General features: G+C 44.0%; 1 protein-coding gene across 7 annotated transcripts in view; it reads left to right on the top strand.

Annotated features, from left to right (window-relative positions):
• The window catches only part of TNK2 (tyrosine kinase non receptor 2), a 238,558-nt gene that overhangs the window by 135,246 nt on the left and 90,488 nt on the right, over positions 1 to 12,824 (top strand). Inside the window, exon 1 of one of the 7 annotated variants that reach the window (XM_068281236.1) lies at positions 6,169 to 7,511. The exons of 4 other annotated variants lie outside the window; for them this stretch is intronic. In XM_068281236.1, the coding sequence (XP_068137337.1) occupies positions 7,305 to 7,511 (207 nt within the window). In that variant the 5' untranslated portion in view covers positions 6,169 to 7,304. Of the gene's footprint in view, positions 1 to 6,168; positions 7,512 to 12,824 lie in introns of those variants that run through there. 2 more of the 7 variants (XM_068281237.1, XM_068281239.1) reach the window with 2 other exon arrangements.

Consider the following 12,824-nt stretch of genomic DNA (forward strand, 5'->3'; position numbering starts at 1 on the left):
CACTCAACCTCCTCCACAACTCCTATGATCTAGAGCCTAGGTTCTCAACGTGTGGTATGCATACCCCAGGGGGAACTTCTGATGTTTCCAGGGGGTATTCAGGCTTTATATACTTAACCAAGAATAAAAATTTGTAATCTCTTGTAATTCTCAGTTCAAGTTCCCTTTAATGCCCACCCCATCACTTTCCACACTCTCCCCCCCCCCCCCCCCCCACACACACAAACTTTGTAGCTTCAAGCCGATGGACTATCTAGCGTTAAACTGTTCAATTTGCACCCTGGTGGACTCACGCTGAACGCCTGGTTATTTAATTATGAATTTGCACTCCTCTTATGCTTGTATAATTGTATTACTATCTTTATTTTGTTGTTTGTATTATCATCCGTACTTCTACCTCCAAGCAATTGTATGTGCCAAACCCAATTCCAGGCACGACCGTTCGTACTTGGTGACTAAAAATGATTCAGATTCAGATTTTTTTAAGATCCTCTTTAAATGCAGAGGTTTTTTTGTTGCTGCTGCTTTATCAACACTTTTTAGCAGCTCGAATGCATTTTATTGCAAATTTCTTTGGGGCTTTGTGCTGATTTTTTTTTTTTGAATAGTACAAAATTTTATATACTGGTGGCATAGTAAATATCATTCTTGCCTTGTCTTGCTGGAGTCCCTAGTTTGAATACAGCCAAGGAAACTATGTGCATGGTATATGCCCTCTCTGTGTTTGCATTGTTTTCCTTTTAGTACTACTTTTTCCTTCCATGTCTCAAAACATACAGAAAATGTAATTGGCCTTAAACTATGATGGCCATATGATTATGATAGAGATTAGATTGTGAGCCAGTCCAGGTTTGCTGAATCAGTTGTAATATCTCCACTGGTGATGCTTGGAGATGCCTGAGCATACTTACAGTGCTGTGCAATACACATGGGCATCAGACAATGCATAGACAGCACTGTCTTCTGGTCACACACTAAGGGCTCATTCACACTAGGGGCGTTTTTTAGATTTGTTAAGCGCTGGCCATTTTCAAAATCGCCCTGAAAGCGCTTGTGCAATGATTCTCTATGACAAAGTTCCCATCTGAGCGGTTTGTTTCCAAATCCGCCTCAATGGAAGGTATAGGAAAAACGCAAAATGCTCACAAAATCGCTTTGTGCAGCGATATAGTGAGCGTTTTATAAGAATAAATACATTGTATTTATTTTTTCCGGATCAAGAGTTCACTTCCTGACTGACGTCAGGAAGTGAAAAAACGCAATCGCTCTGCAAAAGCGCTTGGAAAAGCGCTTAACAAAACTGTCCAATGTACAGAAATTGGGAAAAAAATTGCCTCAAAAAACTCCCAACACGAACAGACAGGTGAGCAGAACACAGTGGGAAAAAGGCCTAAATGCGCACACTTCATTATTTTTTGTGAAAGATTTTGCACGACAAATGATTTTTCACGATATCGTGTGCAACATAACTTATCAAGAATTTGTCAAATGTTGACCAAAGCACGCCACCTGCAGCGATCGTTTATATTTGAACGACTGACAGATAAGATTATGTCGTTGAGGATCGTTCCAATCCTCATTGACTTGTGTGTGTTCACCACAATCATCTACGATCATTCAACAATTGTTTCCGCCGCTGCAAACAGTGATTGTAGTTGCGGCCAGATGGATCGGGGAGATGATTGTTTGTCACTAGCGATCCATCTGGCTGCATCTGCCGGTGGGTATTCAGCTCAATACGCTGTGCAGCAGTGCAGCCCTAGGAAACTCTGCTACAGGATTCTTGGCCACAGCTCAGCCCTGTACTCAGGGCCGGCCTTTGACATGAGCGACCGGTGCGATCGCTCAGGGCGCCGGCTTCCAGGGGGTGCCCCTGCCGCATGGAAGCTCCGCCCCCTGGTGCCGTGATAAGGCGCAAACATGATGCCCGTGCAGCCAGCCACCGTGATGGAGAGGGAGCCGCGGGGAGGGCAGCCCGACCTCTCCCTCCCTTCCTCTCCGGGCACTCTCCCTGCTCCCCCCTCCGATGTACACTGCAGCAGAGCCAGACAGAACAACTCACCTCCCTGGTTCCGATCGCCGGCGCCTCTCACTTCCCGCTGGTCGCCTCTTCTACATTAGTTACTGATACACACTAAACTTCCTGTTAAGCAGGAAGTTTAGTGTGCAACAGTAACTAATGTAGAAGAGGCGACCAGCGGAAAGTGAGAGGCGCCGGCGATCGGAACCAGCGAGGGAGGTGAGTTGTTCTCTCTGGCTCTGCTGCAGTGTACATCTGAGGGGGGAGCACGGAGGGCGGCCCGGAGAGGAAGGGAGGGAGAGGTCGGGCTGCCCTCCCCGCGGCTCCCCCTCCAGTATGAGGGGGCACCTACCTACCTACTCTATACTGGGGGCACCTACCTACCTACCTACTCTATACTGGGGGCACCTACCTATCTAACCAATACTGGGGGGGGGGGGGCAGCTACATATCTAATCTATACTGGGGGCACCTACCTATCTAACCTATACTGGGGGGCAGCTACCTATCTAATCTATACTGGGGGCACCTACCTATCTAACCTATACTGGGGGGGGGGGCAGCTACCTATCTAATCTATACTGGGGGCACCTACCTATCTAACCTATACTGGGGGGGCAGCTACCTATGTAATCTATACTGGGTTCACCTACCTATCTAACCTATACTGGGGGCACATACCTGTCTAATCTATACTGGGGGGCAGCTACCTATCTAATCTATACTGGGGGGCAGCTACCTATCTAATCTATACTGGGGGCAGCTACCTATCTAATCTATACTTGGGGCAGCTACCTATCTAACCTATACTGGGGGCAGCTACCTATCTAACCTATACTCGGGGCAGCTACCTATCTAACCTATACTGGGGGCAGCTACCTATCTAACCTATACTGGGGGCAGCTACCTATCTAATTTATACTGCGGGCCACCTACCTATCTAATTTATACTGCGGGCCACCTACCTATCTAATCTATACTGCGGGCCACCTACCTATCTAATTTATACTGGGGGCAGCAACCTATCTAATCTATACTGGGGGCAGCTACCTATCTAACCTATATTGCAGGTACCTACCTATCTAACCTATACACTGGGGGCAGCTACCTATCTAACCTGTACTGTGGGCACCTACCTATCTAACCTATAGCTGGGACAAATGCCTATCAAGCCATACTGGGGAAAGTATACTGGCTACCTATACTGGGGACACCTACCTGGCCAACCTATACTGGGAGGGATCTACAGCTGGCTACTTTTACTGGGTCACCTATGCCTGGCTACCTATACTGGGGGGGGACTTATAGCTATATGTCAGGAATCAGGATGGACGGAGGCACGCCCCCCCCCCCATTAGTGTATGTGTGTGGTGCGCTGAAACGCGAAGAGGATAAATTGGGGGGGGGGGGGGGGCACCAAAATCTGGTTACGCTCAGGGCGCTGTGAAACCTAAGGCCGGCCCTGCCTGTACTATTTCATATTTCAACTGAATGGTGACAGCAAAGCAATGGCAAGCAATGTAGGGGCCATGCACACCTGTAAAATGCAAGGCCACTGGCAGTGCAATGTAATGTGAAATCGCATTCTCTCCCTTAGTAAATCAGGAGATGCTTGGTGATGCGTGTGTGTGTGTATATCAAACTTTTACTTAGACTGTATTGTCCTCACTAATTTACACCATGGATCTGAAGGCTGAACATCTCTGAGGTCATAACTTATTAGTGGCATAACAGGGATGTGTGCTGAACGTTCATGTGATAGGGGCATAAGGCAAATAAACAGGGACATATTTTACAAGCATAAACATTTTCATTTTTTTTGTCAATTTATATGTACTTCTTTTATGTGTGTGAAAATAATAAACAGACATAAATAACTGTACTGTTAAAATTATTTAGTAGTGCATTTACATAAGCAGTGCTGATACCAAACAGTCTGTAAAACTACTACCTAAAACAATACTGGAGTGAGCCCCAAATAAAAATAAGTTAGATACTCAACAATGGGGTGGAGAGAGGACCATGAAGGCTCTATGGCAGGGATGTCAAACCGGTCCTTCGAGGGCCGAGGTCCTCACACATTTTTGACACAGCTCAAATGAATTGATGGGTCTGAATCAGGAAAGGTGTGGTCCATCAGGTAGAACCATTTCTCTTTTTCTCAGTCCATCCTAAACACTGGCATGGATCTGGCCGTCCAAGCCTGGAGTTCCACACCTGTGGTCTATGGGATCTAGCGCCTTCCCTCTTCATAGGTGAGTATTTTACTATTTTCTTTGCATTTTACTTCAGTATTATTATATAGTATTTATATAGCACCAACATCTTCCGCAGCGATGTCACTAACTTGTCTCTAACTTGTCACTAACTGTCCCTCAAAGAGGCTCACAGCCTAATCCCTACCATAGAAGTATGTTCATCATAATTGAGTCACTTTAGGAGGAAGCCAATTAACTTATCTATGTTTGTGATAAGTGGGAGGAATCAGGATGTGGGAGGAAACTGGAGTGCCTGGAGGAAACCCAGGGAGAACATAGAAACTCCGTGCAGATAGTACTCTGGCTGGGTTTCAAACCGGAGCCTCAGTGTTGCAAGGTGAGAGTGCTACCCACTGTGCCACCGTGCTGCCTACATACTGCTTTATTTATGCTGTCCCTTGGTTAGTGTGGTCCACGTTATGCACATAATCATGAAAATCCATGGCTATTTCCATCAGGATGGTAAGGAAGATGGTCGACCCATCTAGCTGTTTGACCCACTTTGTAGTGCTAAGTTGGTCTGTGGGTGTGGTTTGATGGAGTAATACTATAAAGCAGTTATGGGATGGTGGGGCAGGTGATGGTCTTGACAAATTCCTAGCTGAGTGAAAGGTTGACTGACTTTGCCTCTCCCTCCTTGCGTTGTCAGTGCCTGTGAAAGATAAGTGTGCTGTTGATTTACTTTGCTTGTGATGTTTTAATGCATATGGATCAATAAAGAGGTTTTAATGGATGTGAAGCTCTAGGCAATTCCCTCTGTACATACAGCGTATCTTGTCTCTTGGCTGGTGATGTACCATCCTATGATGTTTACCATGTAAAATGACAAGACAAGAAAGTGTTTTAGTCCATTTGTGGTGTGCTGAACAGTTCCTTCTACTAGCTCTCTTGCCGTGGCCTCATCAGTGATTACAAAGTTGGATTTCTCAAACTAAAAAAAACAACAAAAACACAAGAACTCAAGTTTTTCTTTTCTTTTTTACTAATATGGTCATATTCTTACTACTGATAGTGTCACCGAGAGACATGGTGAGTGTGGTACGAGTGCATGAAATTATATAAGAAGTGTTATATCTGAAAAATAATTTTGTACATAAATAAATCCATATTGCCTGTGGGGTAAGGGATGCAGTGCATTCCCTGCAGTGTGTCATGCAGAAGAATATTCTTCAAGGAAACGCACGTAAAAGCCAAAATAAATGATAAAACACTGCTGACTGTGTAGTTTAACAGTAAATTTTAACAAACCTCAATTTGCAAAATGTTCTTTGTCAAGGAGAACATGTAGGGAGGAAATGGAGCTATTCATAGAGCAAGACTTTGTTTCTTGTTATTTTTGCTTTGCTTCTATCAGTTACTTTCAAGAGTATTGACTTGCTGTCAGCAGCCTTGTGTTTTATCAAAAGAGAAAATACTGTCTATAGTTGCTATTGTGATGCTGGGAATACACAATGAGATTTTTCAGCAGATTTACTGTCCGATCGATTTTCCGATCGTTTTCCTTATCAATTTCCATTCACTTCTATGAGAAATCGATCAGAAAAACGATCGGAGATAAAATCGGAGCTGTCAGAAATCATCTATCGAACCATCTATCTGCCAAACTATCTCATGGTGTATTTTCAGCATCAGAGATTGTTTTAAACTGCTTGAAAAGGATGCACATTGTTTTGTTTTCCTGCACTGTAATGCCCTTTATCAAGCCCCACAGTGCTCATAGGCTCCAGTGTGCTGCAGCTTGTACTGGTAGCGAGTGAGTTAAAGAGATGTTGACAGATGAGAGAGGGACTGTTTTAAATCCCAATGGAGGCTCCCACAGGAAATTAACTCTCCATCCTGCAGTTAAATCTGACCCTTTGGCTGTGATTCAAACAGTTATCCATGTGAGCACCATAGAGTGTCTGTTTTTAGCAGGGCAGGCCCACAGTCCAAGAAGATTGTGCTTCTAGGAACAAGCAGGAACTATAGACTACACCCCCTAAACAACTTGTTTCTGACTGCTGTGAGAGGCATACAGGCGACAGGGATACTGATGAGTCCAGCACACCCGACAGCAGCTTTCACTGGCCTCTGGAACAGCTTCAGACACAGGATCCTGGAATAATCCAGCGCTGTCTCGTAATGCAGCTGTAATGGACTCCTGCTGGGATTTTCAGCACTTTGGCATGGCTTGTTTTCACTGTTCTCATCACAATCACCAGACAATTATTAATACGAGGGAGAGAATGTGTTCCCATTCCAGAGATGCCACTTTGATGCTGAGGTGGATGTAGTGTGTAAAGTAGGCTGCTGTGCTCTAGGTTAGGTGTACTGTGTGCACTTGTGTTATGAAAGCTGCTTCCTCTGGATGTCAGAACAAGATGGTAAAAGCTACCAAGGAAAAATATTGAGCAGCTGGACAAGAAAACAGCTTTTATTGCAATGGAAAGCGTGTCCCGGACTGTGTTTCTGGAGGCTTGCTCTTATGAAATGAGTACACAATGTCTGTTTTGACTAAGATGACGGATCAAATGTCTGTGAGCAGTTATTTGTGTGTTCTTTAGGACTTTTCTAGACCTGTCAACATTTTACTGGAATTTGGAAGCTTTTCCATTTGAACACTATTTTTATTGGTTTTTATTACATAAGTTGGCATATGAAAAAGAAAAACAAACTTTGATCATTCCAAGCAAAATCCAGACAGCTTTCCAGACTTTTCTGCTCGGGGTTTGTTTACATGTACTCCATTTTATTATGTAATGTCTTTCACATGCTGCTTATCTCCACTATTGGACCTGGCAGCTCAGGCTGTTCTTGCAGTAAAATGTGGTGGCAGTCTGGGCTTGGTGTCCATAGGTATTGTGTGTTCATTTAGAATGAAGTGTATGTGACTGCTATGGATATTCCTGCCTCGGCCCTTGTCTCAGAATAGCCTTTGTCTGCCATTGCCCTGCAGTCCCCCTGCCATGCATTTCCCTGTGCTGAGATGATGCATCTGCTGGGAGCCACATTTTGCCACAGAAAGCAGTGAGAGCAGAGAGTGTGGAATGTCATTGTGTGGCATGCTGTCACCTCCGTGCTGGCTCTGGAACTTTTCTAGAAACACTGACTTCCTCTGCACTTGGGAGAAAGCCTTTTGTGTACTCTTTGCTTTTTCTTCTACTTTTCTGGACTTTTTAAACCTTGTAGATATGAAGCGTTTTCAGGCATGGAGGAATTCCATTACCTTTCTCTCACAGTTTACTATCTATAAGGTAAGTGCTTTCGCATGGGGAAATAGAGGAATGATGAAATTCATGCGATGCAGCGTTTGACTGTCCAGTATAGTTATAGTTGTATGTTATATCCTATAAACAAGAATATAAAATAGGCGCCAGGTGCATGTTACACATTGGGGGATAAAGAGTGTACACCGCTAAATGGCTTTTAAGGCACATATGCTTAGAAAAGCCTTTGCGTCTGCCTCTGACTATTGCCTGCATTGCATCTTGACTTTGACACTGTGGAGCTGATTACTATGGTGAGTGGATGGGGGCGGTTCTGGCTGATGCTCAGAAGCCTTACAAGCACGCTATGCTGCTACATCCAGCACTTATGTATGAGGCCTTAGCTAGGACCTGCAGCTAATCTGAAACTTAGGATAGCTTGTTTTATATCAAGAAATGAGCCAAGCGGTCAAAAAACTCTCACTTCAGATCTAGGACTTGTAGTGGCTGATTTCCCAAGACACTGGCAAGCTTCTTCATATTCCTAGTTCAGTATTTAGTGAAGTGTCCCTGTCCCCATCCGTGGAATAGATAGAGTTTTCCATGCTGACAAACATGAAGCCAATGAAGCTGATCTGTATACAGTCCCTGGTTAACGAACAAGATAGGGACTGTAGGTTTGTTCTTAAACTAAATCTGTACTTAAGTTGGAACACTGTGCCGTCTCTGTCCCCTGTACCTCCTCTGTGCCCCGCTGTGCCTCCAGTGTCCCCCTCTGTGTCACCTCTGCCCTCTGTTCCTGCTTATACAAGTTTAAAAGCCATTTTTTCTTTGAATTTTTCAAAATCAATTTTCTCAAAATCTACAAGTCCAATTTGAAAAAAAATGTTTAAGCTTGTTCTCATGGAAGCACAGAATCCATGCCATTCGTATTGGCGGGTCGTTCGTAAGTCGGGGAATACCTGTATTTGTTATATTTGTTCCAGGCTATTGATTTAAAGAGACTCCGTAACAAAAATTGCATCCTGTTCTTTATCTTCCTACAGGTTCCAAAAGCTATTCTAATGTGTTCTGGCTTACTGCAGCACGTTCTACTATCACCATCTCTGTAATAAATCAACTTATCTCTCTCTTGTCAGACTTGTCAGCCTGTGTCTGGAAGGCTGCCAAGTTCTTCAGTGTTGTGGTTCTGTGATGCATCTCCCCCCTCCAGGCCCCTCTCTGCACACTGCCTGTGTATTATTTAGATTAGGACAGCTTCTCTCTTCTCTCTTATCTTTTACAAGCTGGATAAATCGTCCTTTGGGCTGGCTGGGCTTTCACATACTGAGGAATTACATACAGGCAGAGCTGTCTGCACTCTGCAGGAAGAAACAGCCTGACACTTCAGTGGAAGATAGCTGCAGGGGGAAAGAAACACACAAATGATCTCTTGAGCTTCAAAAGGAAGGGTGTATACAGCCTGCTTGTGTATGAATGTATTTTCTATGTGTGGACATACTGTACATCAACCTACTTCCTGTTTTGGTGGCCATTTTGTTTGTTTATAAACAAACTTTTTAAAACTGTTTTTAACCACTTTTAATGCGGCGGGGAGTGGCGAAATTGTGACAGAGGGTAATAGGAGATGTCCCCTAACGCACTGGTATGTTTAATTTTGTGCGATTTTAACAATACAGATTCTCTTTAAAGTAATTTAGGCAAGTAACCTTGACAGCCAATCAAGGAGCAGTTTTATCAATTCAGTATAATATCATTTTGGGTTCCTGAAATATAAAGTACATACTCAGATTCACAGGAGGAAGGAGTTAGGCCCATAATGCATTACTTCTGCTCACTTTGTGTATGTGCAAGCCATTCCCTTATGTCCAAGGCCTATACCCACTACGCAATTTCTACAAAATTTTTCTGGCAGTCTGCGATTTTTTTGAGCGAAAAGCGATCATTTCCATGATCTTGCGACATGGGTATAGGCACATGATTACACAAACATCATTTGGTGACATGCGGACGCAGTGATAACGACCATCACAGCAGATCGGATCTTTAAGATCCCCGGTGACTTCGTGCAAAGTACCGCACTCGCTTGACTTCCCATTCACACCCGTCGCGTGTACCTGCCGGCTGGAAGACGGATCAGGGAACGCTCGTAGCTGGGGGATGTTGCTGGGATCCATCTTCCTGTGTTGACAGGTGAGTATTCAGCTTTAGGCAGGGTTCACACTTGTCTTGTCAGTTTTCTGTGTGTATTTTCTGTTCCATGTATGTTGGAAAAACGTGCATATTCTTTCGCAGAAGTTAATGTAATTGATAGAAAAAATACACACAGTGCTGCACTGCTGTCAGTTTTTTTTCTGCATGCAAAAATCACAAGTGAGAAGTAGCTCATTGAATAACATTGATTTTCAGTTTTCCTATGCAGAAAATTTGCATGAAAACAGTCAAGTGTGCTCCCAGTCTAAGAAGTCACGTCACTTCCTCAGCCGCTGGTGTCCAGAGGTTTGACTAGCTTTCCAGGGACGCAAAAGGAAATATTCATTTCCACAAGTTCACCGTACCGCCTCTCCTGATTCCTGCAGAGTCATCGGCAACAGGAAGTGAATTCCTCCTGCCAGGACATAGTCAGCAAAAAATATGTTTTAAGTAAACAGGAAAGACTACTGCCTCTACCAGATTAGTACTTCCTGAAATATAGAACAGGAAAACTTTGGATTGCAAGTAATTTGGTTTAAAAGCACTTTGCAAGTTAAGCAAATGTTTTTGAAGTCAAGCAAATTAAATTTTGACTTAATAGGCAAGCAGCTTCTTTATATACAAGCACAGAACATATATGTGCATCACGTCATCACAGCTGAGCCGGTGGTTCCACTTCCCTTGATGCTGTACTTAATATAATGCTAGGTACACACAATACAATTTTCTGGCAGATTTACCTGCCAGATTGATTTTTTTCAACATGTCCGAACTAAATTTTGATCGATTTTTAGATCGATTTTCTGTTCACTTCTATGGAAATCGATCGGAAAATAGATTGAAATTCTGATCGGACATGTTGGAAAAAAATCGATCTGGCAGGTAAATCTGCCAGAAAATTGTATTGTGTGTTCCTAGCATGAATGTAAGGACTGTACAATGTCACATTTCCATGAAATCCTCAAAAGTAAGCAAAAGCAAAAACTGTCATTGGGTTTCTTGTTAATAAAACACAAAAAAGGTTGGTGTGAACCAACAGATAGCAATAATTCTGTTAGTTAGTGAATGGCTTTTTTAGATTTTTACTTTATACAGTACAGTATAAAATATTTTCTATAAATATTTTTAGATTGTGGAACGAATCATCTGAGTTTCCCTTAATCCTTATGGGAAAATGAACTTTGATATAAGAGTGCTTTGGATTACAAGCATGTTTCCTAAATGAATTCTGCTCGCAAACCAAGGTTCCACTGTAGTGTCTCAATCTGAAAAGTGTCTCTTCTTGGCCATCACACAGCAAAGTTAAGTTTTGTCATCCGGGTTGCCACCTCATCCCTTTAAAGTGAATGTTTACCCCTTAAAAAATAAAAAAGTCAGATACTCACCTAAGGAGAGGGAAGGCTCGGTCCTAATGAGCCTTCCCTCTCCTCTCCCGGTGCCCGGTCCCGCGCAGGATCCCCCGTAGCAGTATTCGATCACTTCGGTCAAATACTGCCACTTCCGCAGCCGAAGGGAGCTTTCGGAAGCCTTCGGGAGCACTCGGGCTCCCGAAGACGGGCCGCTCCATACTACGCATGCGCGAGCGCCCTCTATGACGCACTCGCGCGTACGTAGTATGGAGTGGCCCGTCTTCGGAAGCCCGAGTGCTCCCGAAGACCTCCGAAGTCCCTGCGGCGGCGGACGCTAACGGGGGAGCCAGCGCAGCACCGAGGGCACCAGGAGAGGGAAGGCTCATTAGGACCGAGCCTTCCCTCTCCTCAGGTGAGTATCTGACTTTTTTATTTTTAAGTGGTAACCATTGGCTTTAAATACCCGCGCATATGAATTATACATGCCTTGTGGCTAGTTAGATGCAGTTTAGGCACTGGTTATGTGTGGGTAGCCCCAGAACCTATGTAACTTTGATGCGTCGGTATTTAAAGGGATGAGGTGGCAGCCCTGTTTGTAATATAGATAAAAGGCCAAAGTCTTATTTCAATAAAAAAGCTGCAATGTGCTGGAACTAACCTCTGATTGGTTGACTGACCAGCAAGACAATGGGAGTGCATCTCATTCAATCCTAAAGCCACAACTGGTAGGTAGGGAACTGATAGGCAGGGATTGACCAAAGGTCAGTTCCTTGAGGGCCCTTTCACACTGTAGCAGTGCGGTGGGGCAGGTTGGTGTGGTGCGGTGTGGCTACTGTAGCCTAATGAAAGTCTATGGAGAAGTTTATGCTTCCCACTTTGTGCTAGGCTGTGCCGGAAGTGCCTGATTTAACGCTAGCACATACCTAAATTACCGCGGGGCTCCTGCGGTGATCTCCATTGGCCCGTAAGTCATATTAGTCTATGGCGATACAGGGTTCTTTAAACACTTTGACGTTGCAGCACGCATTCGGGGAAGCGTATTTTTACAATACGCTTTTGAGCACTTCCGCATGCCCGAAACAGAAAGTGACCACAAGTGCGCTTTTCCTGTTTGGACGGATGCCAGACAGGGAACACCTTGTACTAACGCCGTGTTCCCTGAAGGCCTGTTTTTGGTGGTACAGCAGGCTTGCCGCACCGCAATGCTAACGCCAATCTGTAGTGGGAAACCAGCCTCAGTGTTTGCTGCTTGCATTTGCAATTCATGGTCCAAAATTACATTTTTTAAATCTTGAGCCTGTAAAGTTACCACTATTGTGTTTTCATCTGTATTGCTGTTATTGAATTCTAGGGGTGGTCTGTGGACATAACATTGTCTTTCTCTTTTGGTACTTTCGGTGAGAAGGTAGTGCTGTGTTATCGCTACAGTCAGAAAAGGGGAAATCTTGTTGTTTTACCTGGGCAGCTACATTTCACACATTATTATTATTTGCCTTGTTTTGTATCTTTACATGTTTGGTAGAGCTGTGAGGGCCAGATGTTTGTGATGCTAAACTGTTATTACAATGGCATTCTGCAGTCCTACCTCCTCCTGGGCCCCCGTGGATGATGCCAGAAATTCTCATTATCTCTCAGAACAAAACAAAATACAGAAAGTGCATACTCAGTCCTCAAAGTGATTCCAAGCTGCTGCGAACCAGTTTTTAAACGGATCCACTTTGCTGAAAGCTAACAATGTAATGGATCTGAAAGGTTTTCCTGCCATAGCAGTATGTCATACTGATCATTCACATTCATAATTTTGTCACACCATCTATCA

This window comes from Hyperolius riggenbachi, chromosome 4, assembly GCF_040937935.1.
Source record: "Hyperolius riggenbachi isolate aHypRig1 chromosome 4, aHypRig1.pri, whole genome shotgun sequence".
Taxonomy (NCBI): Eukaryota; Metazoa; Chordata; class Amphibia; order Anura; family Hyperoliidae; genus Hyperolius; species Hyperolius riggenbachi.